Source organism: Drosophila willistoni, assembly GCF_018902025.1.
Source record: "Drosophila willistoni isolate 14030-0811.24 chromosome XR unlocalized genomic scaffold, UCI_dwil_1.1 Seg41, whole genome shotgun sequence".
Lineage (NCBI taxonomy): Eukaryota > Metazoa > Arthropoda > Insecta > Diptera > Drosophilidae > Drosophila > Drosophila willistoni.
Genome location: NW_025814058.1, coordinates 79104 through 103418, shown reverse-complemented (window position 1 = coordinate 103418; position 24315 = coordinate 79104). Strand labels below are relative to the sequence as shown.

The 24315-nt window shown below is 38.1% G+C and overlaps 8 protein-coding genes across 8 annotated transcripts; 2 read left to right on the top strand and 6 right to left on the bottom strand.

Annotated features, from left to right (window-relative positions):
- Window positions 1-182: 182 nt before the first annotated feature.
- On the bottom strand, window positions 183-3637 carry LOC6643076 (phosphatidate cytidylyltransferase, photoreceptor-specific). Its single transcript, XM_002065690.4, has 7 exons — window positions 3342-3637; window positions 1854-1978; window positions 1541-1637; window positions 1288-1464; window positions 731-1219; window positions 525-656; window positions 183-453 (listed from the first exon to the last, which is right to left on the bottom strand). Exons 1-7 carry the CDS (start codon window positions 3474-3476, stop codon window positions 241-243), a joined length of 1368 nt encoding a protein of 455 aa, XP_002065726.1. The 5' UTR covers window positions 3477-3637; the 3' UTR covers window positions 183-240.
- A 526-nt stretch (window positions 3638-4163) lies between these two features.
- Window positions 4164-6851, bottom strand: LOC6643157 (SUMO-activating enzyme subunit 2-B). Its single transcript, XM_023176106.2, has 4 exons — window positions 6580-6851; window positions 6349-6503; window positions 5963-6250; window positions 4164-5893 (listed from the first exon to the last, which is right to left on the bottom strand). The coding sequence occupies exons 1-4, from the start codon at window positions 6721-6723 to the stop codon at window positions 4237-4239; spliced, it is 2244 nt and encodes a 747-aa protein (XP_023031874.1). The 5' UTR covers window positions 6724-6851; the 3' UTR covers window positions 4164-4236.
- Window positions 6852-6938: 87 nt separating this feature from the next.
- LOC6643156 (lariat debranching enzyme) lies at window positions 6939-9065 on the top strand. The gene is made up of 2 exons (XM_002065688.3): window positions 6939-7243; window positions 7326-9065. Exons 1-2 carry the CDS (start codon window positions 7047-7049, stop codon window positions 8737-8739), a joined length of 1611 nt encoding a protein of 536 aa, XP_002065724.1. The 5' UTR covers window positions 6939-7046; the 3' UTR covers window positions 8740-9065.
- Window positions 9042-10145, bottom strand: LOC6643155 (2-aminoethanethiol dioxygenase). The gene has a single exon (XM_002065687.4). It carries the CDS (start codon window positions 10019-10021, stop codon window positions 9209-9211), a length of 813 nt encoding a protein of 270 aa, XP_002065723.1. The 5' UTR covers window positions 10022-10145; the 3' UTR covers window positions 9042-9208.
- A 145-nt stretch (window positions 10146-10290) lies between these two features.
- LOC6643154 (39S ribosomal protein L36, mitochondrial) lies at window positions 10291-10838 on the bottom strand. The gene is made up of 2 exons (XM_002065686.4): window positions 10790-10838; window positions 10291-10732 (listed from the first exon to the last, which is right to left on the bottom strand). Exon 2 carries the CDS (start codon window positions 10730-10732, stop codon window positions 10340-10342), a length of 393 nt encoding a protein of 130 aa, XP_002065722.1. The 5' UTR covers window positions 10790-10838; the 3' UTR covers window positions 10291-10339.
- Window positions 10839-12309: 1471 nt separating this feature from the next.
- On the bottom strand, window positions 12310-17658 carry LOC6643153 (importin-7). The gene is made up of 10 exons (XM_002065685.4): window positions 17286-17658; window positions 15951-16186; window positions 15374-15877; window positions 15121-15297; window positions 14109-15052; window positions 13823-14046; window positions 13448-13758; window positions 13185-13387; window positions 12826-13095; window positions 12310-12764 (listed from the first exon to the last, which is right to left on the bottom strand). Exons 1-10 carry the CDS (start codon window positions 17373-17375, stop codon window positions 12568-12570), a joined length of 3156 nt encoding a protein of 1051 aa, XP_002065721.1. The 5' UTR covers window positions 17376-17658; the 3' UTR covers window positions 12310-12567.
- A 431-nt stretch (window positions 17659-18089) lies between these two features.
- On the top strand, window positions 18090-20364 carry LOC6643152 (actin-related protein 3). Its single transcript, XM_002065684.4, has 6 exons — window positions 18090-18319; window positions 18468-18648; window positions 18727-19038; window positions 19384-19920; window positions 19985-20068; window positions 20141-20364. Exons 1-6 carry the CDS (start codon window positions 18276-18278, stop codon window positions 20234-20236), a joined length of 1254 nt encoding a protein of 417 aa, XP_002065720.1. The 5' UTR covers window positions 18090-18275; the 3' UTR covers window positions 20237-20364.
- An 863-nt stretch (window positions 20365-21227) lies between these two features.
- Window positions 21228-24141, bottom strand: LOC6642999 (transcription factor 25). The gene is made up of 6 exons (XM_002065683.4): window positions 23843-24141; window positions 23321-23757; window positions 22393-23244; window positions 22004-22330; window positions 21695-21927; window positions 21228-21568 (listed from the first exon to the last, which is right to left on the bottom strand). The coding sequence occupies exons 1-6, from the start codon at window positions 23996-23998 to the stop codon at window positions 21420-21422; spliced, it is 2154 nt and encodes a 717-aa protein (XP_002065719.1). The 5' UTR covers window positions 23999-24141; the 3' UTR covers window positions 21228-21419.
- Between the last annotated feature and the right edge of the window lie 174 nt (window positions 24142-24315).

Below are 24315 nucleotides of genomic sequence, written 5' to 3'. Positions count from 1 at the left end.
ATTTTGGATTGCACTTAAAATAATCATAAAAATTAATAACAAAAGTGTCTAAACTAAAAGCTATGACAAAAAAAAAAATCATAATATTTAACTGCCGCCTCCTCTTGGCTCGATAAAACTAAAAACTTTTGTTTGTTTTCTTTTTCTTTTTTGCTGATTAAAAGCAAACAATTTTCTTTTAGTTAATGTTTTTAAATGTGTGGGAAACTAATATTTGTTTAGTTTTCAAGTATTTGTAGTTTAGGTCAGCACTTCGCTTAGAGAATCCTTAAGGGATTGATAAATTTGGTATTGCTGCTCTGGTTTTAGATTATATATCTGGGTCAAGAGCTTGGCCGGCGATGGGGTTCTTATGAAACTGGAAATGTAAACGTTAACAAATGTTGCCATTAAAAATTGGCAATCGAAACGATCCATAATACCGCCATGGCCGGGAATCATATCACCAAAGTCCTGCAACAAAATCAAAAATTCATTAATTTACCCAATCGAAAAATGATTGATGAGCATTATTGCTCGCTTACCTTAATCTTGAAAGCTCGCTTAAAACCGGAAGCAAAGAAACCACCAAATGGTCCAATTATTGAGCTAAACAAACTTAACGAAATAGAATGCCATATAAAGGGATAAATATTCAAGGTCTTGCCCAAGCCGAACTGTTTTGGAGAAACAAAAAGAAACAACATTAAAACAATTATTAATAATCCATTATGCTGTTTGTGACACTTACCAATTTTAAGCTATATTCCTGTGGAGTAAATAAGTAACTTGGGACACAAGACATGGTCATGCGCGCCAATTCCTCCGAGTATTGTATGGGGCAAATGAAATATTGATAGTTGCACAAGACATATGAGAACAGTATACCGAATAACACGGTAGCGAAGCCACCACCAATGAAACCCTCCCAGGTTTTCTTGGGACTCAGCTTAATGAGCGGTGTGCGACCAAAGAAGAAGCCAAATACATAGGCCATGACATCATTGCAAACAATCATCGATACCGGCACTATGAACCATATAAGGCCTTCGAATATGTTTTGTATAATCAAATACGATTGTGTAACAACAATCAGCAATGAGACATGAGTCCAGGCAAATAGACTAAACTGTTTAATATAATATTTCTTGACCAGCGACAGGACAAACCATACAAAGCCAATTATATAGAGAGCAAACGATAGGAAGCGATGATAGGTAACTAAGAATTTTAGATACTCCTAAAGAAAGAGAAAGAATTTGTAATTTAGTTGACAACCCAATCCAATCTTTCTATGATTCTACTCACCAATCGATTGATTACTACACCAAAATAATCAACAAGATTCTCGCCATAGAAGAAATAATTTGAAGTCAAGAGGAAATACCATGAGAGACTACGGAACCAAGGTAGACCGTGTATGCGATACACTTGATAACCAATTGAGATAATCTCCTGAAAGCATTTCACCTGCACAAGCAAAGTCTGAAATGGATTCAAAGCTTTATATTTAGGGGATTGTCTCTCTCAGTGATTAAGTGAATCATTAAGAAGAACTCACCGTAACCATCAAGGCCAATGGTCCACCATAGATGATTAGGGCAAATCCACAAATCATAATCCATGTAAATATGCCACGAATGACCCAATTTTTCCATCTGCCAAAATGAAAACAAATAATATGCCAAAGTGAATATACATAAATATATACATATATATATATATATGAAATGAAATGTATGTACAAATGTAAATAGTATCCGTTTTGTGCACAGCTGTCTGCTGTGTCGGATGATGATGATGAAATATTTTTGGAATTTCATTTCATTTAGCGCATTTTGTTTCTATTTTTACACACACACATATGTACATACCGATCTGGTAGATCCTTTAAAGCTGAATCCAATAACTCTGGCGTCTTATCTGTACCTTGTGGCAAATTTTTGGCCAACTCTTCAACAAATTTCTCTTCAGGAATTTTTTCTTCCTCCGAATCGACCTAGAATAATATGGAATTAAATATATATTGCAAACAAAAATTACCCTAGACAATGTTTATACATGTACATAATTCTTTTCCTCTTATCAGACACTTGTATTACTGTATTTGTATATATGTAATGTATATTGATATTCCTGACCAACATTAATGATCAAATTTTGAACAACTTCTCTTTGCTTTATTATTTAAAAAGTGTTGGGTATGGTTTTTTGTTTTTCAAAAAATTGTTTCTATTCGCAATTAGGGTTTAAATTCAAAGTCCATTGACAATGGACAACAAAATATTGCACATACATACATACATACATATATACAGTTACTTTATAATCAGTCAGCTCCTAAAGATACGTAAAAGCAAATGTATAGTACAACAACAACAACAACAGCAAATACAATCAAAATGAACATTTTTATCCAAAAAATTCTCCCCGCCGCCGAATAAATTTTGCGCGACTTTTTATCATTTTTCTGTGTTTGTTATTAGGTTTTTTTTTGTTCATAGATGATTACCCTTTAGTTTTCTATAGAGTACATTCGAGTATGTTTAAATCTGTGTCTATCACAGGTATGGCCATTAAAAAGTTTATAAATATTGATGACATATGCTGAGGTCATTTATAATGAAAAAAAACAATCAATATTTGTAAGGAATATTTTTACAGCTTATAGCTGAAATAACTATAGGGTACATAGTAGCCGGTATATTGAAAATTACAAGCAATTTTTTTTCTCTGGTGGCGTGTTTATTGCCAAAATTGTGAGTCGAGTTCTGATAAGGCGATGGCGCGGGGGAAAAAGAGATGGCAAGACCATCCGGAACAGATCGGCCCAAGGAATGAATGAAGGATGAATGGCATAAGGAAGGAGAGATGATTTGAGATTAATAATAAGAATGGGGGGAGGGGAGAGGAGAGAGGTAGATAGGAAAGCCATTCGGCTTCCGTAATGTAAGTGGACTTAATTGGATTTTGTATGTTGGGCATAATGGCGCTACATTACAGCACTGTGGGTGGTTTGAGGGTGGGGGTTGGTTTGTGCATCTCTGTTGTTATTGGATTTTCTCTAGCCTCTCTTTATGCTCGCTCTCGCTCTTTCACCCACCTGCTTGTGCGTCAGAAAATAACAATAACACACTCACACACACACATACACGCGCACACGAGAATTGGAATACATACAAATAATTTGTGTTTTGTTTTTTTTCTCGTTTTTCTTGGTTTCTTTTTTTTTTTTTTTGATTTTTTTTTTGCGCTCCACTGAATTATGCAAATGGAATTGGAAAGGAATTTGGCCTGCTCCACATTTAAGTCAATTGCCTTTGTGTCTCTCTAAAACATAAAAAAAAAAAACGTTGACTTACATGATCAGAGGAATCAGCCGCCGATGAATTGCGTTTCTCTCCAGCTCCAGTAGAAACTTCACCTCCGGAGAGCGCTGCTTCACCAGCATGGAGCGCTGCTTCATCCTCTATCCTTCTGCGTCGCACTTCGGTCATTATTTGTAACCGAATCTCGCTTTAACCGAAATCGATTCAAATTGAATATTGATTTTAATTTATATTTATTAAGTTTGTTTTGAGTTTGTTAACTCTCGGGTTTCTGTTTCTGTTCTGTTCCGTTCTCCCCGAGAATTTTTCTCTATTTGCCTTTTTGATTGTTTTTGCAGTGCCCACTATTCACTTTTATCGTATGGTGCTTGTTGAACCCCTATTTTTATACCCTTGCAAAACAGGGTATATTCATTTTGGTTAAAAGTGTTTAATGTAAATATTTAACAACTCGATATACATATATCTATTAATGACTGTGCCAAATTTGTTCAAAATCTGATATCTTTATTGTATAGCTGTCATATACATACACAAAAGATTTTTTCAATTTGTGTATAGGTTAGGGACTATAGGTAAGGGAAGAGTAACAAAACAACATGCAAGGGTATACAAACTTCGGCGCGGCCGAACTTAGTCCCGACCCTCTGGATTGTACATAACAGCTGTGTAGCAGTGATGACACTGTTAATGGCCACAGAATAGTGGGAGCATAATATTCAAATTTTTTAAAACTAATTGGATTTATGTTTTTTTTCGACTCGAATTCAACATTTTCTTCTATCATGTAAATATTTAATTAATGAAAGTCGCAAACAATTTACTTCATAAATTGATATTTAAAAGTTAATACAGTTCAAAAGAAAAATCGATTTGTTTTATTTAATGTTTTAAATACATGTTTCCATTATTTTGAGAATGTAAATGTTTAATCGATATTTATGACATCCGAAGGAGTATCATCCAGCTTGGTCTTTTTGGGTTGGGTGTTGTCGTCATCATCCTCATCAGATGAGTCCAAAATTTCTGTTATATCCGTGCTGGCTTTGCGCTTACAGCCTGTTTCTGGCTTCTTAGGAGAAGGAGGACTTGGATCGCTATCATTATCGGGAGGCGATGTGATAACCACATCATCATCGTCGTCTTCAATGACCATGCAATCGTCCTCCTCAGGATCGGGGCGTGATCGTTTTGAAGTGGAGGGTCCATCGTCTGGGCTATCATTACCATTGGCAGAACGCTTGCGAGATCGCTTCTCCTCCACTGGCTTGTCCTCGGCTTCTTTAATTTCATCCTTTGGTTGCAATTGGCTTTTATCGGCTACAACTTCGAATAGATTATCCTCTCGGTCTGCATCAAAGTGATTTATGATAATTCTCAGTTTGTAATTCTGATGGAAATCATCGCATTCCAATATCACGCCATCAACAACGTTCATTTCGCTCAAAAGTTTTCCCTCATTTTCCGTGGTCTCGCCCTCCTCCGAGGAAAGCAAAATGGAACCGGTTCGATCGACAGTAACATCCGGATCCACCATGTTTAGTGTTTTAATTAATATTTCATCACGAAGATCCTTAATGGTAATACGTTTCGTATCAACTTTGAGAATGATGGCCGGATCACTGGCACACACATAACAATTAGGATTGGGTGGCGGGAAAAAGGTATCCGGTACCAGGAACTGATTACGACCATTTGTGCGTAGACGAGCATACACTGAATTGCATTGTTTCCACTTGCTTTGAAGGACATTAAATGCTCTCATCACCGACAACCCAGCAGTAATTGCGTTTGTAGTAGCTATGGCTGGGATTATATTTCCAGCCATAGATTTAATCTCAAAACGAGATTTTTTCTCTATATCAAAGATGTGCGAACGTATATTAGCGCAGGCTGAAACAAAGTCCATTGCCGGTTGATCATCTTTATCCCAGACCAAAGTATCATCTCCTTCTAAATTGAGAAATGCCGAACTTAGGTCTTTCAGAGTATTTGCAAAAATTTGAGAGCATTCTCCTATGGACCAAATTCTATGATGCTGTTTCCCGTATTCAGATACTTCGCCCTCGACTGGCTGTAGCGATGACCATTCAATTGGAGTTGGAGCCTTACGAGATTCCCACAGATTCGACATGCGAAGCAAGTAATTGATATCCTCATTAAAGAATTTGTTAAACAACTTAGTTGGATCATATTCACAATCTTTGGCCCATTGACGGGTGTTAATCCGTACAATGTTGCCATCATCCTGCTTATCTTCTTTCTTTTGCTCTTTAGCTTCACCTTCAGTTGCTTCTTTTTCATTTGCTTCTTTTTCGTTAGCATCACCTTCAGTTGCTTCTTTTTCATTAGCTTCATTTTCATTAGTTTCTTTTCCAGTAGCTTCGTTTTCATTAGCTTTCTTTGCATTAGCTTCATTTTTATTAGCTTCATTTTCATTAGCTTCATTTTCATTAGCTTCATTTTCATTAGCTTCAATTGCATTAACTTCATCTTCCTTAGCATCATCTTTTTTATCCTGGGCTTCTGGATCGGCTGAATCCGGTGATATATCCTCATCTTCCAGCGATTCTCCAAAAAGTTGACTATAGGAAAAATGAAAGATAGAAGTTATTAGTTGTGATTTTAAGGTTATGTCTGATTTTGCAACATACTTAAACAAATGCTTAGCCCATACAATACAATGAATGGGTTCCGATGGTGTATTCCTTATTGTGCATCCTGGAAAACTGCGTTGCTTTTCCTTTGGTGTACACTCATAGCATTGCGTTAGCCCGCGCTTAATAATCTCAACTTGACCATTATATCCAGAGGTTCCACTTTCAATTAGTGGTACATCAGCATTGAGACACATGCGATTAACATGATTGCGAGCAGCACGATTATCCAAGGCGCTCAAAACTACATTAAATTTCTTAAAGAAATTCACACCATATTTAGCGCTGAAAAGAATCAGTCAATTATCCGGTTGGCTCAATTGTTTTCTATCTACTGTTAAAGGTAAACGCGATCTGCTTCAACAAATTTAATTTATACTTACGATGTTACACTATCATGATGGGCAATTATTTTGGAATCCGGATTAAAGCTTAGAGCACTTTCACGGGCTACATTCGCCTTGGATTTGCCCACATGTTCCCGATGGAATAGGAATTGTCGATTTAAATTGCTCAAGTCAATTGTGTCGAGATCAATCTGTGCAATAGACGTACATGGCATATTGTAAACAAGTTCTTTGAAAAAAAGAGTCAAATGTCCATTTAATACTCACAATTTCAATATCGAGAAAACCGCTAAGGACGAGATTTTTCAGCACCTCGCAGCCGATGCCACCGGCACCCACGACAAGAACTTTTGATGACTTAACTAGTTCTTGCAAAGTCTTAGGCAATATGCCATCAATAGATGCAGCCATTTCGTGACTAATTTGCCTTTCGAACAATCGAGTAACTAATTATTCACACAAATCAAATCAAAGAAGAATTGGCGTTAAAATTTGCAAAAGATGACGCCGGATAGAGATGGTACAAAAGGCTAAGTGCTTATCGATAAATTATTATTGTCCACGCACAGTGACTTATTAGTAGTCGATAACATACTTGCAACCGTGCACAGTGGCGCCAAGTATTTCAACAACAAAAAGATCGTCTCTAGCGTGCTGCGTGTTTTCCCACACTTTGTTATGCCGGGCTTACTTTTTTGTTTACAAAACAAATATTAAATAATTAGCAAAGAATCATGAAAATTGCCATAGAAGGATGTGCCCATGGCGAATTGGAACGTATCTATAACACCATAGAGGGCATTGAGAATGAGCAGAAGATTAAAATTGATTTACTTCTATGCTGCGGCGACTTTCAATCCACCAGGAATCTGAAGGACTTACAAACTATGGCAGTGCCTAAGAAGTATCTGGACATTTGCACGTTTTACAAGTGAGCAATGCTGACAACACAGTTTCGTATTATATCTCACTCACTGCGACATCTTTCTCTCTCTCACTCTGTCTTTCTGCAGATACTATAGCGGGGAACTAGTGGCTCCTGTGCTGACCATTTTTATTGGCGGTAACCACGAAGCATCCAATTACCTGCAAGAATTACCTTATGGTGGATGGGTAGCACCCAATATCTACTATCTTGGATATGCTGGGGTGGTGCAAGTTAATGGCCTTCGCATAGCTGGCATCAGTGGCATTTACAAAGGCCACGATTTTCTAAGGGGTCACCATGAATTTCCACCTTATACGGAAAGCACTTGTCGGAGTGTCTATCATGTGCGTCAGTTAGAGGTTTTTCGACTGAAACAGTTGTCGGGAAAGGTGGATATTTTCATGTCACATGATTGGCCCACCGGCATTTACGAATACGGCAACAAAGAGCATCTCTTGAAAAGAAAACCCTTCTTTGCAGACGATATGGAAACTGGCAAACTTGGTAGTGTGCCGCTTGAAGAATTGCTGAAGGCAGTAAGGCCGGAATATTGGTTTGCGGCCCACTTACATTGTAAATTTGCCGCTTTGGTGCCGCATCAGCCTAAACCAACCTCCTGCTCCTCATCAAGCAGTAGCGATAGTGATGGTGATGATGACGATGTCAGAGATATGCCTTCTACTCCCAAATCGCCTGTCACCACAACAAAATTCTTAGCTTTGGACAAATGCCTGCCTCGACGGGGTTTTCTTCAAGTTCTTGATCTACCAAGCAACCCTATAGAGGGCAAACCCCATTTAGAATATGATCCAGAATGGTTGTCTATACTCCTTACCACGAATCATTTGATTTCAGTCAAGGAAAATTATTACTATTTGCCTGGTAAGAAGGCTGGAGAGCTTACAGAACGTTTTAATTTTACACCCACTCCAGAAGAATTGGCCATAATCCATGAGAAATTCAGCAGTCTGAGAATACCTGAGAATTTCCAAATGACTTCCAAGGCATACGATCCATTGGAACAATCGAATTATAAACACATGTATATAGAACAACCTACACCTCAGCTGAATCCTCAATGTAATGAATTTTGTGCCCTTTTGGGAATAGATGATCCTCTTTGCTTGGCACTTCTGGCCAACGGTAAGCAATTGCCATCCATGATGGCATTCGAAAAGGAAGAAGAAAACCAAGAGCAATCGATGAATGAAGAACTAGAAGAAACTAAAAGCGATTCAATAGTTACACCATCGAAAAGGAAATTGAATTTAAATTTGCCAGCTCCCACAGCAGGCGACAATAATGAAAAGGACACAGAGACAGCAAATGTCGATAAGAATGTCATAGATTTGCCCGATGAACCAGATAAAGATGAAGATGTTCAGGATGTGTCCGTGGTGGATAAGCCAAAGGATGAGGCGGCACCTGCTGTGCTTGGAAGTCCCAAACAATTTAAAAGAAGAAACCAAAGTATTTATCAAAACGAAGATAACGACTAATGTGATTAGTTAAAAAATATTGCGAAAAGATGAACAATTCAATTTTATGTTTTGCAGAACATAAATTGTACAAAAATAATACCTTAAACTAGATATTTCAACTCAAATTTTGATTCGTAAATTAGTTATAAGCGCACAAATCGACAAGCCCACCTTGAATTTTGTGCAATATAATGAACAGTCTTTGAAAATAATTAAAATTTCTTGATATTTTTCTATCTTAAGTACAAATTCTACTCATACTGACAGAAACAGGAGCAGAAAACCTATGGAAGTAATTGATTGATCTTTATAATTGAACATTTAAATAAAAAAAAAGAGGCAAATTTCTTTTTTTTATTTAAATAACACAGAAAATGCTTGGCAATTGTCGCCTAATTTGTTTTTTTTTTTTGCATAGAGATTAAATAAGTTAAACAGGGTAAAAAAAATAAGAATATCAGATTTAAATGGATTTCCATGATAAATATTACTGTATTTTGGAGGCATGTCCTTGTCCTTGAGCCGTTGTACCACCACCACCACCTCCTCCTCCTCCTCCTCCTCCATCACTGCCTGTTCCTCCTTCTGCCGCTTCGGCAGCACAACGGAAACCACAGGCCAGAATAGTCTCCGGCGTATCGAGCATATCACAATAGTAACTAAGGGGCGACGGTATACAATGCAATTGCACCTCATTGCTATCCAATATTTTAGGGCGATAGAAGCGGCAACGACGTGGCCCATATAAGGGGATATTGGCATCATAGGGTGGGCTTAGGATATCAAAAAACGCTGCCACTCCATTCCCTCCTGGGGTGACGGATTGTGTGATGTGATGATAGTTTCGCTTGCGCGGAGTAAGCAAAACTGTGGGTGATTCCACTGTGGCTAGGCAGGGTGGCTCAGCTGATACTTTGACCACAGAGGGATTCTTCTCATAGGTTAACGGCTCATGAGGTTCCAATTGCTGGGAATAGCTTTGAATATGCAATTGACCCCAAATAACACGCAAAAGGCCATACATCATGGGATGGTCATGCAGGGGAATGGAACTGCTATCACGCACAATGAACAGGCTCATCGAGAAGCGTTCATCCTCAAAGATATGCATATATGTGCAAGGAGCACGGCCAACATTGCCGGCATTGCGAAACAGGTCCTCCTTGAGATCCAAATCGCGGTATGTAAGTTCATCTGTCAGAAGCTTCAACTGCTGGAGATTTGCCTGAAAGCTGTTGTTGTTGGCCCGGTCGAATGTCTTAAAGGCCTGACGCAGCACATTAATAAAGTGTGCGGTCATTTTTTTTTATCAGCCGAGGCCCCAACTGACAGTCGCTTGCTTCTCGACTGAGAAAATCGAAATCCACAGATAAACAAATTACACTAAAGTCGAAGCCAGCCGTTTACAATAGTGATGGGCAATCAGACTGTAAAAGTCACAGTTAACATATTGTGACAGATAACAGTGACAACCTCAGAAGTGATGGTGGCAAACCGTTTGTCTCTAATCGCTATCAAGTGTTGGTAAAGATGGGGGCAATTTATGTCAATAATTGAATGCGGTTAATCTTCTTTCTAAGTTTTATTAAGTTTTAACAAAATGCCAAGCCTTCTATGTTTAGAACCCCCTTTCTTTCGATTGCGTGGCATGAGTCAATATCCAAGATTTATAATCACGCTTCTTCATGGACATTTGCTTGTGGCGCGGATGCGTTGGGCAGATGACATAACCCCGCTCCTGTCGCACAACTATGTAGCAATCTTTGCAACGTCTCTTGAGACGTCCTTTCACTTTAAAGCCGGCTACTTGCTGTAAAAGGCTGTTGAATGGCAACAATAATCCTCCAAGTCCTCCTGTTGTGGAAGGAGCCAGTTGGTTGCTTTTACTGTTGTTGCTATTGATGTGGGTGGAAATTACTGCCGGTCGGGTCAACATGTGAAAGCGACAAGTGGCATTTACACTCTGCCAGAGGCGGCAGCTCTGCTGCAACAATTTACTGGAGAATGACATCTAAAATATTAAAGTTTTCATTTAAATTAGGCAAAACAAAAATAAAACAACAGATACCTCGCCGTTCAGCTGTGATAAGTAATTAGAGATGTGCACATGAGCAATAGTGTTAGGTAACACGAAAAGTAAACGATAGTCCCTAACTTTTCTCGCAATGCATGTGAATAATGCCATCACTAATATAAGAGTTGTACTGAAATTTCTTTCTTGGCGCTTAATTCAAACATTCATAGCAACACAATTAACAACCAAATCTGTAGAATTAAGAAAACAGATTTTTAATGTTTCAAAATTATTCTGAAACATAATTTAAGATAAAAACAAACTAACGTTTTTTGTCACATATTATGAAGGTGTCTTTAAAACAAACTTATTAAACTTTAAAAATTTGTAAGTTATTTTCTTTTTGTTTATTTTCAAAAATATCGTTCCATCTAATACAACTATATACGTGTGTATATATATAAATATATATATATTTATGTGTGTATGGTGTGCATGTGTGTGTATATAAAGTGAAATGCTCTGTGTTGAATTCTAATTCTCTCTGCTTGAAGAGAAATGAGAAAGGTAGGTTAGGAGTTATAATGAAGTTTTTTAGGGGACTTTGGGCCTCATTTTATGAGAATTTTTTTTTACATTTTACAATGATTTACAAATGGACTTTGCAACTTAAAAGTTATTATCGTAACAATTTTAGTGTAGTTGCTCGAAAAAAAGTGTTCTTTTAGTGACTCTGTCCGTTTGTATACCCTTTCAGAAAGTACTACCATGCTCAGCAAGAAGCTTTATTCTTAGCCATAACTAGTCTTCTCTATTTTGCTATTAGCAAATAAATTTTGTTACATTTTTCAAAGGAATGTATCCCTAGAAAAAAAATCAATCAAATTTTATTAACTAGTTTTTTGTGTTAAGAGATTTTGAGAGGATAAAATTTTGTATCAAAGGAAAAATAGCTTCGATCCGTCCGATCCAGATCGGGCTAGTCTATCTATCATATACATACAAATATATTCTTATTGATAAGTTTTTGGTATATTATCTAAGTTCTTAAAATTGCATGCCAAGTGAAAGAGAAAGTGACTTGAATACCGTAAAGCATCAAAGTCAGAGAAATGCTAAGAATATATATATATATAGTGCTATGTATATAGCTTTTTCGACTTTACGAAGTAATTCTACAGGTGCATGTGTGTATTCTTAATACCCTTGCAACAAAAAGCACATTATTCATTTTAAATAAAAAAAGTTCAAAAACTGTTTTAATGGCGACGACAATATCCGACTGTACATACAAATTGATCTCTCAATTTAAAAAAAAAAATTAATAATAATCGGACAATGCGATCGGATTAGTGCATTGTCATATACATAGCTTCTATAGGAACGATAGATCCAAATAAAAATTGTTCTATTGAGAAAAAAGCCCTAGCTGATCGGTCCAAACGAGAATTTACATAAGGGTATACAAACTTCGACCCGGCCGAAGTTGATCCGGCCACTTTGTCGTTTTCTCTTTTTTGTGTTTTTTTTTTCTTTTATATTTCTATATCTATAAAATAAATATAATATGTATATATTTTGCAGCATGCTTTGCGTATTGTTTTTTTGTACAATATAATGTACGAAAATCCAGAGAATGCCTTAACAGCCATTTAACATTTCGTAGTTTTAATTGTTTTTTTTTTGTGTTTTTTTTTTATGTTTTATCGTTTGTGTGGAAAGAATTATGAGAAAAAACAATTAATCAAGTCAAAAATCAAACCAAGTCTCGATGTACGTTCTAGTTTTTGTTGTTGTTGTTATTGGTGTTAAATTGTCGCCAAAGTTCTCAGTTAAGAGCCAAATTTGAATGAAGTGGGCACAGTGGTTTGGGGAAAGGCAAAGCCACCCTGTTTTTCAATCAATTTTGATTCCTTGGCAGCTTTACGCTGATCAGCAGTGACAACAACATCCTGCAGAGCCTTAGCCTGCTCTGCTGTCAGATTGGAGGTGAGTAACGCATACCAGGCCTGATCTTGGGCGGAAAGTGCTAAGTGAAGGAAATAGTCAATTTCAAATGATCCTAAAAATATGTATAGACGATTTTTTACCTGTTATAACCTCCTTGAATGTCCAATATTCATCAACGGCAGAGTCATTCTCCTCATCGTCAATCGGCGTTGTGAATGTCTCAAGACCAGTTTCGTTTAGATCACCCAAAGACTCTTCAGCCTCATCATTAGAATCCTCATCATCATCTTTCAGTTCCGCCTTAATCTCGAATCCAGCTTCGGCACCCTTCGCTTTGGCGAATTCTGCCAAGTTATCTAAATAATTTGGAGCCATTTCATCCATATCATCTTCATCACTGGATAGTGCTTCTGCAAGTTTGTAATAATAATATTTATATAGATTAATGTGAAAAATGCTCAACCTATAGTATTTTTATGGGTTTTTTTATCTCTCTCACCCTCACAGTCATCACCATCTTCTTCTTTCTCCTCTTCCTCCTCCTCTTGTGCTCGGGATTCGTAAGCGCGTTTTAGACCATCGAAAAGAAGTATCAGCGAGGGCACAATCTTTGGAGCAACTTCGCTCAGTACTTGAGGCTTTGCATCACCCAATGAGATAAGCGTACACAGGCCCAGAACACACAGTTTACGATCATGAATACTGGAAATTGGAACATAAAATTATAGAGAAAAGCTTCAATGCAATACAATTCCAACTCACCCCAAGAAACAATCCGTATCGTGTAGCCATTGTTTAATGAAATGCGATATAATTGGCTCATTGTTTTGCTGTGACATCTTATCCAAAATGGATAATAACAATTGGGGATTATAGTAGAGTGAAGCAATGACAACTTGGAGGCACATAGTGCGCAATTCGGAAGATAGAACTTCTCGCGTCAAGCGGGATAGAGCTAATTCAACAAACATATGAATAACAGAATCAATTTGTCCTTTGCACTGCAAAATTATGACTTCCATTATTTTGGCGGCATGACATTCAGGATCTTCACCAGGCGAGCCATTCAACATCTTTTTGGAATTGGAATATTAAAAATTAATGGTTTTTTATAATAATTCTTAGTGATAGCCTTACGGTTTTGCACATATCCAAAATTGCCAGCAAACGATTGGGATTAGAAAGAAACGCTGGTGTATCGACTGTTACATAGTTATGCAACGCTGGCATTATATCAATAAAATAATCGACTCCATCTTTTTTGAAAACCTGATAGATTAATTCCAACATTTGCCACATTTCGGGTGAAATGGATTTAGAAGTTAAATCATAGACCAGTGAAAATGTTTCTTCATAGAAATCTGCAAAAGAAATAAGAAAAATTAAAGAACATCTTTGGGGCAATTTGTGACTTAAAACTTACCTGTGATATTATGCTGGAATATATGACCCACCACATTAATGACAATTGGATGCAAATTGATTAGAACATTAGGATGTTCCTCCATTACACTCAATAAGGTTTCAATGGTATTCAATAGACCCATGGCTGTGATTGCTTTCTCATCAGAACCCTCCTCAGATTCGAGAACTTGACTGAATGTCGTTGCCAAATGCTGACAGATTTCTGTAGCGACAGGCAACAATTGTTCGGTAAATGTGCATACGATCTTTTGCATAACATTCGTTAAATCCTCATTTTCGGTCTCTCTGATAATGGTCAATAGTTCCTTGGTGATTTCTTTAATTTGTCCTTCAACATATTCGGGTGCCTTCTCCTGAGACGATAGGAACATTTGCAAGCCAATGGCTGCTTCAACTTTCACTGGCAACTCGTTGTCCGTTAGCAGGGCATTGGTTGTCAAACGCATAATTTCGCGTAGAACTTCGGGATTCTTGATTTGGACATCGCAGAAATAGTGTAGGACCCAACACGCTCGTGCCCTTAAATGTCCAGCCGGATTTTGGAATTCCGGAAACACATAGGTGGTTAGCATCGATTCAACTTGATCCCGATACAGAGTCTTTTTCAATAGTAGCTCCGCCAATGTACCAATCATATGGAGGGCGCCATCTTTTTGTTTATTATCCGCATTGGGTGACGTAATCACTTGCATTATCGTACTCATGGCCTTGGGCAGGATACCCTTGCGCTTCTTACAAGCCGAATGGAGTAGGGATTGTGCCGCCGGCACCGGTGTCGCATAATCTTCGAATATATCAAATTTCAAGCGTATATACTCATATGGATCACTTTCCCATAGCTCTTGATCGGAATCAGTGAATGACATAACCGGAAATATCACATCCTGGATGACAGCAACCATATGGGGTTTAATTAGCTTCCACGTATACGCGTGACTCACACTAGAAAGTAGTAAATGGTTTACACTTTGATCTTTTCATCCAATTATAAATCAATGAATGAAACTTACGCATTTTTCAAATAATTGAGTACATCAGTAAGGACACGTGGCGAAACATAGACCCCACCGCGATATTGATCTAGAATTTTTAATAGTACCTCCAAGACACCGTGGCTAAAGGTAGGTAAATACCATTCGGCGAATTTTTGATATTTTTCGCTAACAACATTTCCAGGACTGCCATAACTATAAAAGAGAAACGAAAATAGATAGAAATAGATAAGATAAGTTTGAACTTAAAATTAATTACTACCACACTCACCGTTCAAACATTCGAACCATAATATGTAGAGCCCATTTCTTGACCTTCCAATGGGGAAATTCGGTACGCTCATCATCCTCCAAATGCGAACAATCTGGCACGGGACGATCGGCTATTTGACGGCATACTTCCATCCATTGTGAGAATACCTCTTTGGTTATCAAATCCAAGGGTAAACTATATTGTGTCAATGCATAATAGATTTTGAGTATTTGTTTTTGCAATAGCACCGCCTGTTCCGTTTGCTGCTCCTGGCTGGTCAATAAACGCATCAGCTGATATATCATTGGCAATAGCAAATTCATTGCCTCATTCAATGGGGTACGCTCCTCGGATCGTTTGTATTCATAGGTTTTGACCAATTGATACATGGTAACAAAGGCACCATTCCAGCCATTCACATCGGGATTTTGCAAATAAATGCTTATATTATCAACCACTTGTGGCCATCTTCCAGGGAAATCAACTTTAATTATGTGATTAACGCACACAGAGAGTTGAACTCTAGGTAAAAGGTAAAACAAAAGAAAGGTAGAATGTGAGTAAATTGAATCATCTGAAGCGTGAATCCTCTTACCTAATTAATTCAGGGGCATGAACAATAGCATCTACAATGGAACCACGTATCATGGCCCGATCCTGTTCGTGTATGGAGAATGGTATCGGTTCGCCTGGCTTTGCCTCATGATCCGACCAGCTGCTATTGATCAAATTCTTTAAATAGACAGCAGCAGCTTGACGTACCGGCTGCTCCAATGTGTTCTGCATAACAATTTGCAATATGGTCGGCACAAATCCAATGATTTTGTGTATCTAGAGTGGGAGAGGTAAAGAAAGAGAAAGAGTGGGATAGATGTTATGCCGAGAGAGAAATAAAAGTCTAAATAGATTTTTCTATGTGTTTACACAGCTGGAGAAATTGTAAGTGGAGATGCTTTGGTGTGGGTGTGGGTGGGGGGGATGGAGGGTTTTAGCCAAAAAAGATTCAAATAACAGCAAAGTAAATAACACGTGGTGGGTGGGGAGGAGGCGGGTGAGAGTTGGGTCGGGTCAGGTGTTTAGAATTCATTTAAATTCATAACACAATCCCAGAATCATAGCCCAAAAGCCCCATCGACCACGCCGACAACGACGGCAACGACGACAACAATTTTCTATAAATGCTGATAAAGTTAATTAACCATTTGAACAAAAAAAAAAGGGAAGGGCGGACAACGATTGCGGCTGTGGCTGGTGGCTAAGCTGAGTCAATGCTTTGCCAGAACAGTGACACAAAAACAATTGGTTAATTGGTTAAATTTATAATGGAAATTCTAATCATAGGTCTAGGCTAATTAAAATTGTTGACGAGTGATCTCATCAGCTACAAGATAATGGGTTAAATCGAACAGATTTTGACTAGAAAGTTTCATTAAAGGCGAACTAAATAATTCTAATAATTTAGGGCCACAGTGCACACACACACACGCACGCACACATGCACAAAAATTGCAACAGTAAAAGTAGTCACTGTGGCCATATCCCGCTCCCTAGCTACCGTATCATCGTTGGCTCTCTTATTTCTCTGGTCATTTCTCGGTCTTAGCCCGTTGCTGCCGCCAGATACTTGTTGCCGCAAAACATTTTTATTTCTACCCCCCGCGCTCGCTAGTGGATTCCCACTTCAAATGAATTTTGTACCAAAAGCGAAAGAGTGAGAGTGAAAGAGAGAGATAGTAGTAGGTAGGTTAAAAGCGAACAATTAAAAAAAAGCACATGGTTTTGGTCAACGAGATGATGGCGCCACCTCAGAAACCGCAACTTTCCAGCTGAGCTTGTGGGCGGGCTAGCGAGATGGGGGTTAGGTAGGTGTGTGCGTGCTTGCGTGTGTGGGTGAGAATGCATTTTAGCTAAAAATCTGTATTGCACTTACTTGGGCCAATTGATCCTCGGCAGCCTTCCTTTGCTCAGGATTTGGATCTATCGTTGCACGCAACAGTTCCGTAAGTTTTTGTACCTCCATTTTTTAATTTGTCGTTATTAGTCGTTTTAGTTCTCTCTCGCACACACGCGTTGTTCTCTTCTTTGATACCGTCTTGGGCACAGTACACACGTTTCGCCGGTCGCAGTACACACGCACCTTCAATTCTGACCACCAGTACGACTGAGTACACACCCACTAACCGCTTCTAAATGTTCACTAGATATTATTGCAGGTGAATAATATTTTAGAAGACATGCAAAACCAATAAGGAAAAAAACGTGGAAAAACAAGCAGCGCCACACCGCCGAACTTTGCCGAAGCTTTATCGATATATCGATAAATTTTCAGCGCCCATGAATGCCGCAAAAAATTAGTATTCGGTAGTTCTTCAAAGTCACTGTATTTAAATAATAATAATAATATCTAAGCTAACCCACTAAAAAAATAAAATAATCTGAAAAATCCATTAAAAAGTGAGATATTATGCATGAATCTAAAACAAGTAAAAGTGGAAAAGTTACAGTTTAAATTAAATAGTTCTCAAATCCTAGTTATGTATGTGTGCTTGATGGTTCAATTGGAGTTAAAATTCATTAATATTGGCTAAATTTGGTCCAACAAAGACTTTCCATGTAATTATTTTTAATATTTAATGTTATTAGTTTTATCAGTATTTCAACTAGTTCTATGAACTAGTTCTGAGGCTCTTTTCACACCAAAAGCAACTCTGGAACCCAATTGCATATATGGTATGAGTGTGTGTGTGTGTGACAAAGAGCAAAAGCAAAGTGACACATCGCGGAGGTGTGGTTGAAAATTTCTAAAGTTTTAGTGTTTATCAGCAAGGGGAAACGCATTTGAATTAGTGTTAAACATAAGCTTAAAGTGACAAATTAATTAAATTGGAATACAATATCATATAAAGCAACAGCAAAGACTATGGCAGGCAGGCTACCGGCATGCGTAATCGACGTTGGAACCGGGTAAGTTTTTTTTTGGCCCCCCACACCGCCTTCAACGGACCCCGCCCCCGTGTTAGATGTTGCAAAAAGAAAGACGGAAAGAAAATAAATTGGGGAAAAAGAAAATAAAGCCTAATCCCCCCAAATGTTGTTGTTATTTTCATCACAGCTACACCAAGTTGGGATTCGCTGGCAACAAGGAGCCCCAGTTCATTATACCCTCGGCCATAGCCATTAAGGAATCGGCTCGAGTTGGTGACACCAATACGCGACGCATCACAAAAGGCATTGAAGATTTAGATTTCTTCATTGGTGACGAAGCCTTCGATGCCACTGGCTATTCGATTAAGGTAAGGTATTTTTTGACTCAAAATAGTAATCTTCATGTGAGTGCTAATTTCTGTTTTGTTTTTTTGTATTCTATGAAGTATCCCGTACGTCATGGCCTTGTGGAGGATTGGGACTTGATGGAACGCTTCTTGGAGCAGTGTGTCTTTAAGTATTTACGCGCTGAACCGGAGGATCATTATTTCCTGCTGACTGAACCGCCACTAAATACGCCAGAGAATCGAGAATATACGGCTGAAATTATGTTTGAGACTTTCAATGTTCCTGGCCTGTATATAGCCGTACAGGCTGTTCTCGCTCTGGCAGCCAGTTGGGCCTCTAGAGTTGAGGAGCGCACTTTAACAGGCATTGTTGTGGATAGTGGAGATGGAGTGACGCATGTTATACCCGTGGTAAGCAGCACCAGCCAGCATATCTTATCAGCAGTATTATATATATATACTCGTTTGAAGTATGTACAGTAAACACTTGCTCAGAAAAGAAAGTATTTGGAATTTAGATTACTATATTCGTATGGAAATGCATCATCAGTCAAAATGTCATCGATTATGATAGTTAAATATGTTCAGCATCAGCATTGGGAACATTAATTTAGATTTGACCTCATTCCAATTGTATTTGTTAATACTGCTATTTATATACATGTTTTGTTTTTGTTATTTCTCGTTATTTTGCTTATCGTTATCACACTTTTAAACATTTTCTTTCTCTTTTTGAATTTCTGCTTCTTCTTACAGGCCGATGGCTATGTGATTGGATCTTGCATTAAGCATATACCGATTGCCGGACGCAATATTACGTCGTTTATTCAAAGTTTATTGCGTGAACGTGAAGTGGGCATACCACCCGAACAGAGTCTGGAAACTGCCAAAGCGATCAAAGAGAAACATTGCTATATTTGTCCAGATATTGCCAAAGAGTTTGCCAAGTACGATGCGGAACCAAATCGATGGATACGCAATTATACTGGTGCTAATACGGTCACAAAACAATCATTCCAAGTTGATGTCGGCTATGAAAGATTCTTAGGACCTGAAATATTCTTTCATCCGGAATTCTCGAATCCCGATTTTACCATTCCACTATCGGAAATTGTTGATAATGTTATACAAAATTGCCCAATCGATGTGAGGCGTCCATTGTATAATAATATTGTACTAAGTGGTGGATCCACAATGTTTAAGGATTTCGGACGACGTTTGCAGCGTGACATTAAGCGTTCGGTGGACACCCGTTTACGTATTAGCGAGAATTTGTCCGAGGGACGCATTAAGGTTTGTTTCTTGACCATGACTCACCGTTTAGATTGATTAATCATGTTTCTGTTTTCTTCTTTAGCCAAAACCTATTGATGTCAAAGTGATTACGCATCCCATGCAGCGATACGCCGTGTGGTTCGGTGGCAGCATGTTGGCCTCAACGGTGTGTATAGACCTTTAAAAATCTTTTGAAGAATATTTTGAATAATTGTTTAAATAATTTATCATTTGTCAGCCGGAATTTTATCAAGTCTGTCACACGAAGGCTGCCTATGAGGAATATGGTCCCAGCATTTGCCGTCACAATCCTGTTTTTGGTACCATGACATAATTGGATCCTGGATCGGATTACGAAAGCGCGTTCCCATTATCTATTTATCATCTGATCTGATCTGCCTGTCCGATTCTGCGTTTATATTTGATTATTTTCCAATAACAAAATTTCATGTTTTTTTTCGATGTATTATTATTATTATTGCCGCTACCCGCCCCGAGCTATAGTATTTTTTTTTATTTTGCCTAGGCATTAGTAATGTTTAGTGTAAAATCCCAAAACAAACAAAAAAGAAAAAAGGATTAAAAATTGGCCAAATGTTTTTTATACATTTTATGTTTCTTCTGTGTGATGATTTTGTTAAGCAAAAAACAAAAAAAAAAAAAGAAAACAAAACAAAAATAGTTCTAATATGCCAGTTGAACATTTCCTATAAGGTGCATTATTTTTAAAATTTTTTTAGACACCACACTCACACACACACACACCCACATTCGCAGATACAGATACACTTACACCACACACACACCGAATCATTGCCCCCCCGCTCTATACACAACAACAAAAATTGTACTTGTCATAGTAATATTACAACAACTGAAGAAATATTGATGAGAAAAGTAATGAAAATGAAAAATCTGTTTGTTATATTGATAAGCGTAATAATTGAAAAGGCATTAATTAAATCAATAAACCAATAATTAAAAACTAAAAGAAAAAAAAAAACGTTCGTTAAGCCCAAAACGAAAATAAATACATATCTATTTGGCATTTGACATTTTAATGAAAAGAAGAAGAAAATTACCACTTATTCGATCAGATAAATCTCAACTTGATACTGTGATATCCATGTTAAGTTTTAGTAAGTACATTAAATGAAAATTTCAATCAAATTGGATAACTATTTATCGAAATATAGCCAAATTTCTAAGAGTACATTGGCGATTCTCGTTGAAAAATTCTTAAAAAATGAACTCTTTTTCAGATATTTTCTTACTTTCAGATCGAACGACGGTAAACGATATTAAATACACAAATATTTTGTTCATTAAAGCTTTTTACATGGAAATTTTTATTACTTCAAATTGAAAAAAAAGTTTTCTAAACACGTACTATATATTATGTACATACAGTAGAAATTTGTTTGTGACGTGGCTGTGGGTGGTGATTATAGCAGATCAGATATATATATTTGTATATATATATATGTTAAAGCGTATTGTGTTGTCAACAGTTTTTTTTAATCCACATAGTCACTAGATCCCTCTTCCTCATCATCTTCCTCGTCACTGGCCATATCCTGTGTTCGAAATTGCTCGAAACGAAAATGTTGTAAAAACTCGCGCATGGCATCCATCATTTGGTTCAAAGATTGGTGTAGTCCCGCTTCTATAATTGATATAATTAATAATATTATGCAACGGGAAACAATAATTGGATAACAATTTCAAGTGGATTGTTTTTGCGCATTCTCATCGAATGATAAGGCAAATGTTATTAATTATTAAGGTCTACCTGCAACTGCATTGGCATTGGGAGCATTAGGTTGTCCTGCAGCTGCAACTACTTCAAGTGCGGCTTCGGCAGCCTCGATTCCTTCAACAGCTGCTGCCGCATATTCAATTTCTGCATGAAGACGCTCTTGTTGAAAGTGTTGTAAATTGAACGATGGCAGCAAAGACTGAAAAAATGTGGATACAGTGCTGGTTGTGGTTGCGGGGCTGCTGGCCGTCGACGTCGGTGGTTTTCTTGAATAAGCAAATAGAAAAGTTAGGGACAGTTGTTCAGCTTCCCCTTCTCTGGGATTAGCAGCACTTAACGCACCTATGATACGAATTTATGCTTTCTTCTGGTGGCAATGGATCATAGGTCATGATGGCACGTTTCTCCTTGGAAATAAACACTGCCAATGGGACTTTCTCTTTGAAATCGGACAGTATGACATGACGTAGAATGGGACGTGGTGGCGTGCCAGCATAGCGATGTATGCGTTTATTCTGATATTCCTTAATCAATGGGTCTTTGTTATTAATGCGATCAAGTACAACGTTCACATTCGACTCCAGCCAAGGCAGCAAATCGTTTTGGCGCCAAACGACGCGAGCACGACATATATATAGACACACTAGCTGATTTAGAGCCGGTGATTGTCTGCAAAAAAAATAATAATATATGAAGTCCAAGCCCCTTCATCGATTTAGAAGGAAACTTACTTGCCCGCTCCATCGGCAAAGAAATAAGACGAAGCCAACACGCGTTTGTCCGCCTGCACGGACATCTCATCAAGCAGGGGCCGTAGAATACCCGGAAACATAAGCAAAGCATATTGTAATGCCTCATTGGAACGCTCGCAAGATCCATAAAGCATATATAATGCCAATGCATAGGAGTAAGCCATATTAGGTAATTGCGATAGATTCCTGATAGCATTATATTCATTGTAGAACTCCTCCAGCCAAGCAAACTGTTTACTTCTTAGGGCATAATAATCAATGACCAAGATGACAGCCAATGGATCGGCATTTGGTTGAAGACTAAGCAACAATTTGCTTATCTCAAAGGCAGTGCGTGAACAGGCTCGCTCTTCCAAATATTGGGCATGCTTAAAGAGCACAACATAAAACGATCGATTCTCTTGATAGTTATAATCCAGACAACACAGACCCGATGTCAGACTGAAGTTGATATGAAGCGAAGACTCCAAAAGGTATAGAGCACGCTCCATAAGTTCCGAAGCCAAGGCATAATCTTCTGTCATCTTGCACACTTCACTTAACTGGATCAGAGCGTCCACATGGTAAGGACAGCGTTTAATAAGTGTGATCAGAAATTCTGAATCGATGCGCTCCAATGCTGCTAAAAACATTGATTGGATACCCTGATAGTATTCACTATGTTCGAACGTGAACCATTGAACACTTCCAGGCGATTTGCTGGAGCCGGCTTGCTCTTGTGTAGGTATTAGCCTCATGGTAACGGCATTCTTTGTCAATGGCGGCCATGTATCCTTAGGTGTTACCATATGGGTGGTTTTTAAGGTCACCTTTTGCCGGCCACGTCTATTTCTGGATAAAAGAGATGGTTGGATTTAACATATATGTACATATATAGTTAATTGGATTGGTCATTCCATGTACTTACTGTACTTTGACCACTCGCTTGCCAAACGTTCGCCTCATTTCGTTCTGGGCATTCAAGTGCTTAAGCTCCACGTTTAATAAGTTTTTAGGTGGCTGATGTATCGGTTCCTGCTCCACTTTCTGGGGTTGTTTCTGTTTCGCTCCTTGCTGCTGATGTTTGCCTTCCTTCTCCTGTTTGGCCTGATTAGGCGCTACATCACAAACATCGCCCAGCAACGGATTAACTTTTGCATCTTGCTGCTCATTATCCTCGCTGCTTATATGATTGCCATTCGATTTGGACTTCTTCTTGCGTTTCTTCTTCTTCTTGTTGGTAGCTGATGTATTAGCATTACTCTGACCAGCGCTTGGAGCTTTAGCCGCCGATGATGGATGTTCTGTCTCGTTGTCATCTTCCTTGAATTCACTCTCCGAAAGGCATTCGCCCTGTTGATTCAGCTATTTGGATTAGTTGAGTTGGCATCATCACATGGCTCTTAAAATTTCTATTTACTTATACATATGCATGTATTTATATACATACCAAATTGAATGGATTTAGGTTTGATTTCCTCGCCGCAACAACATCTGGACCCTGCAACTCATCATTATCTGTCAATTCCTCCGACTCTTCGTCTAAGACTAGTTCATTCAGTAGGTCTGCCTCCTTTTGCAGCTTTTTCAGCATACGCACAGACATATTGTGATTGATTTTCTAAAAATTCTTATGTATTTATATTATATATGATGTCAACAAGGTGGCATCGCTCTGCTCCGCTCTTTTATTTTAACAACAAATTAAATCGGAGATGGACAGAACGTTTTAGAGATGTCACTATTATTGCACTTTATCTTTATCGATTATTGATGCAATATGATATTTTTTCAATTTACCACCTGCGGTCACACTACAAATTGCTCTTGATTAGTGTGACCTAATTGCCGGACTGCCAAGTAATTCTAAGCCCGCGGTGATTAAGCGTTTTGCATTTGCCTTTCAAATGTTATTTTTATATA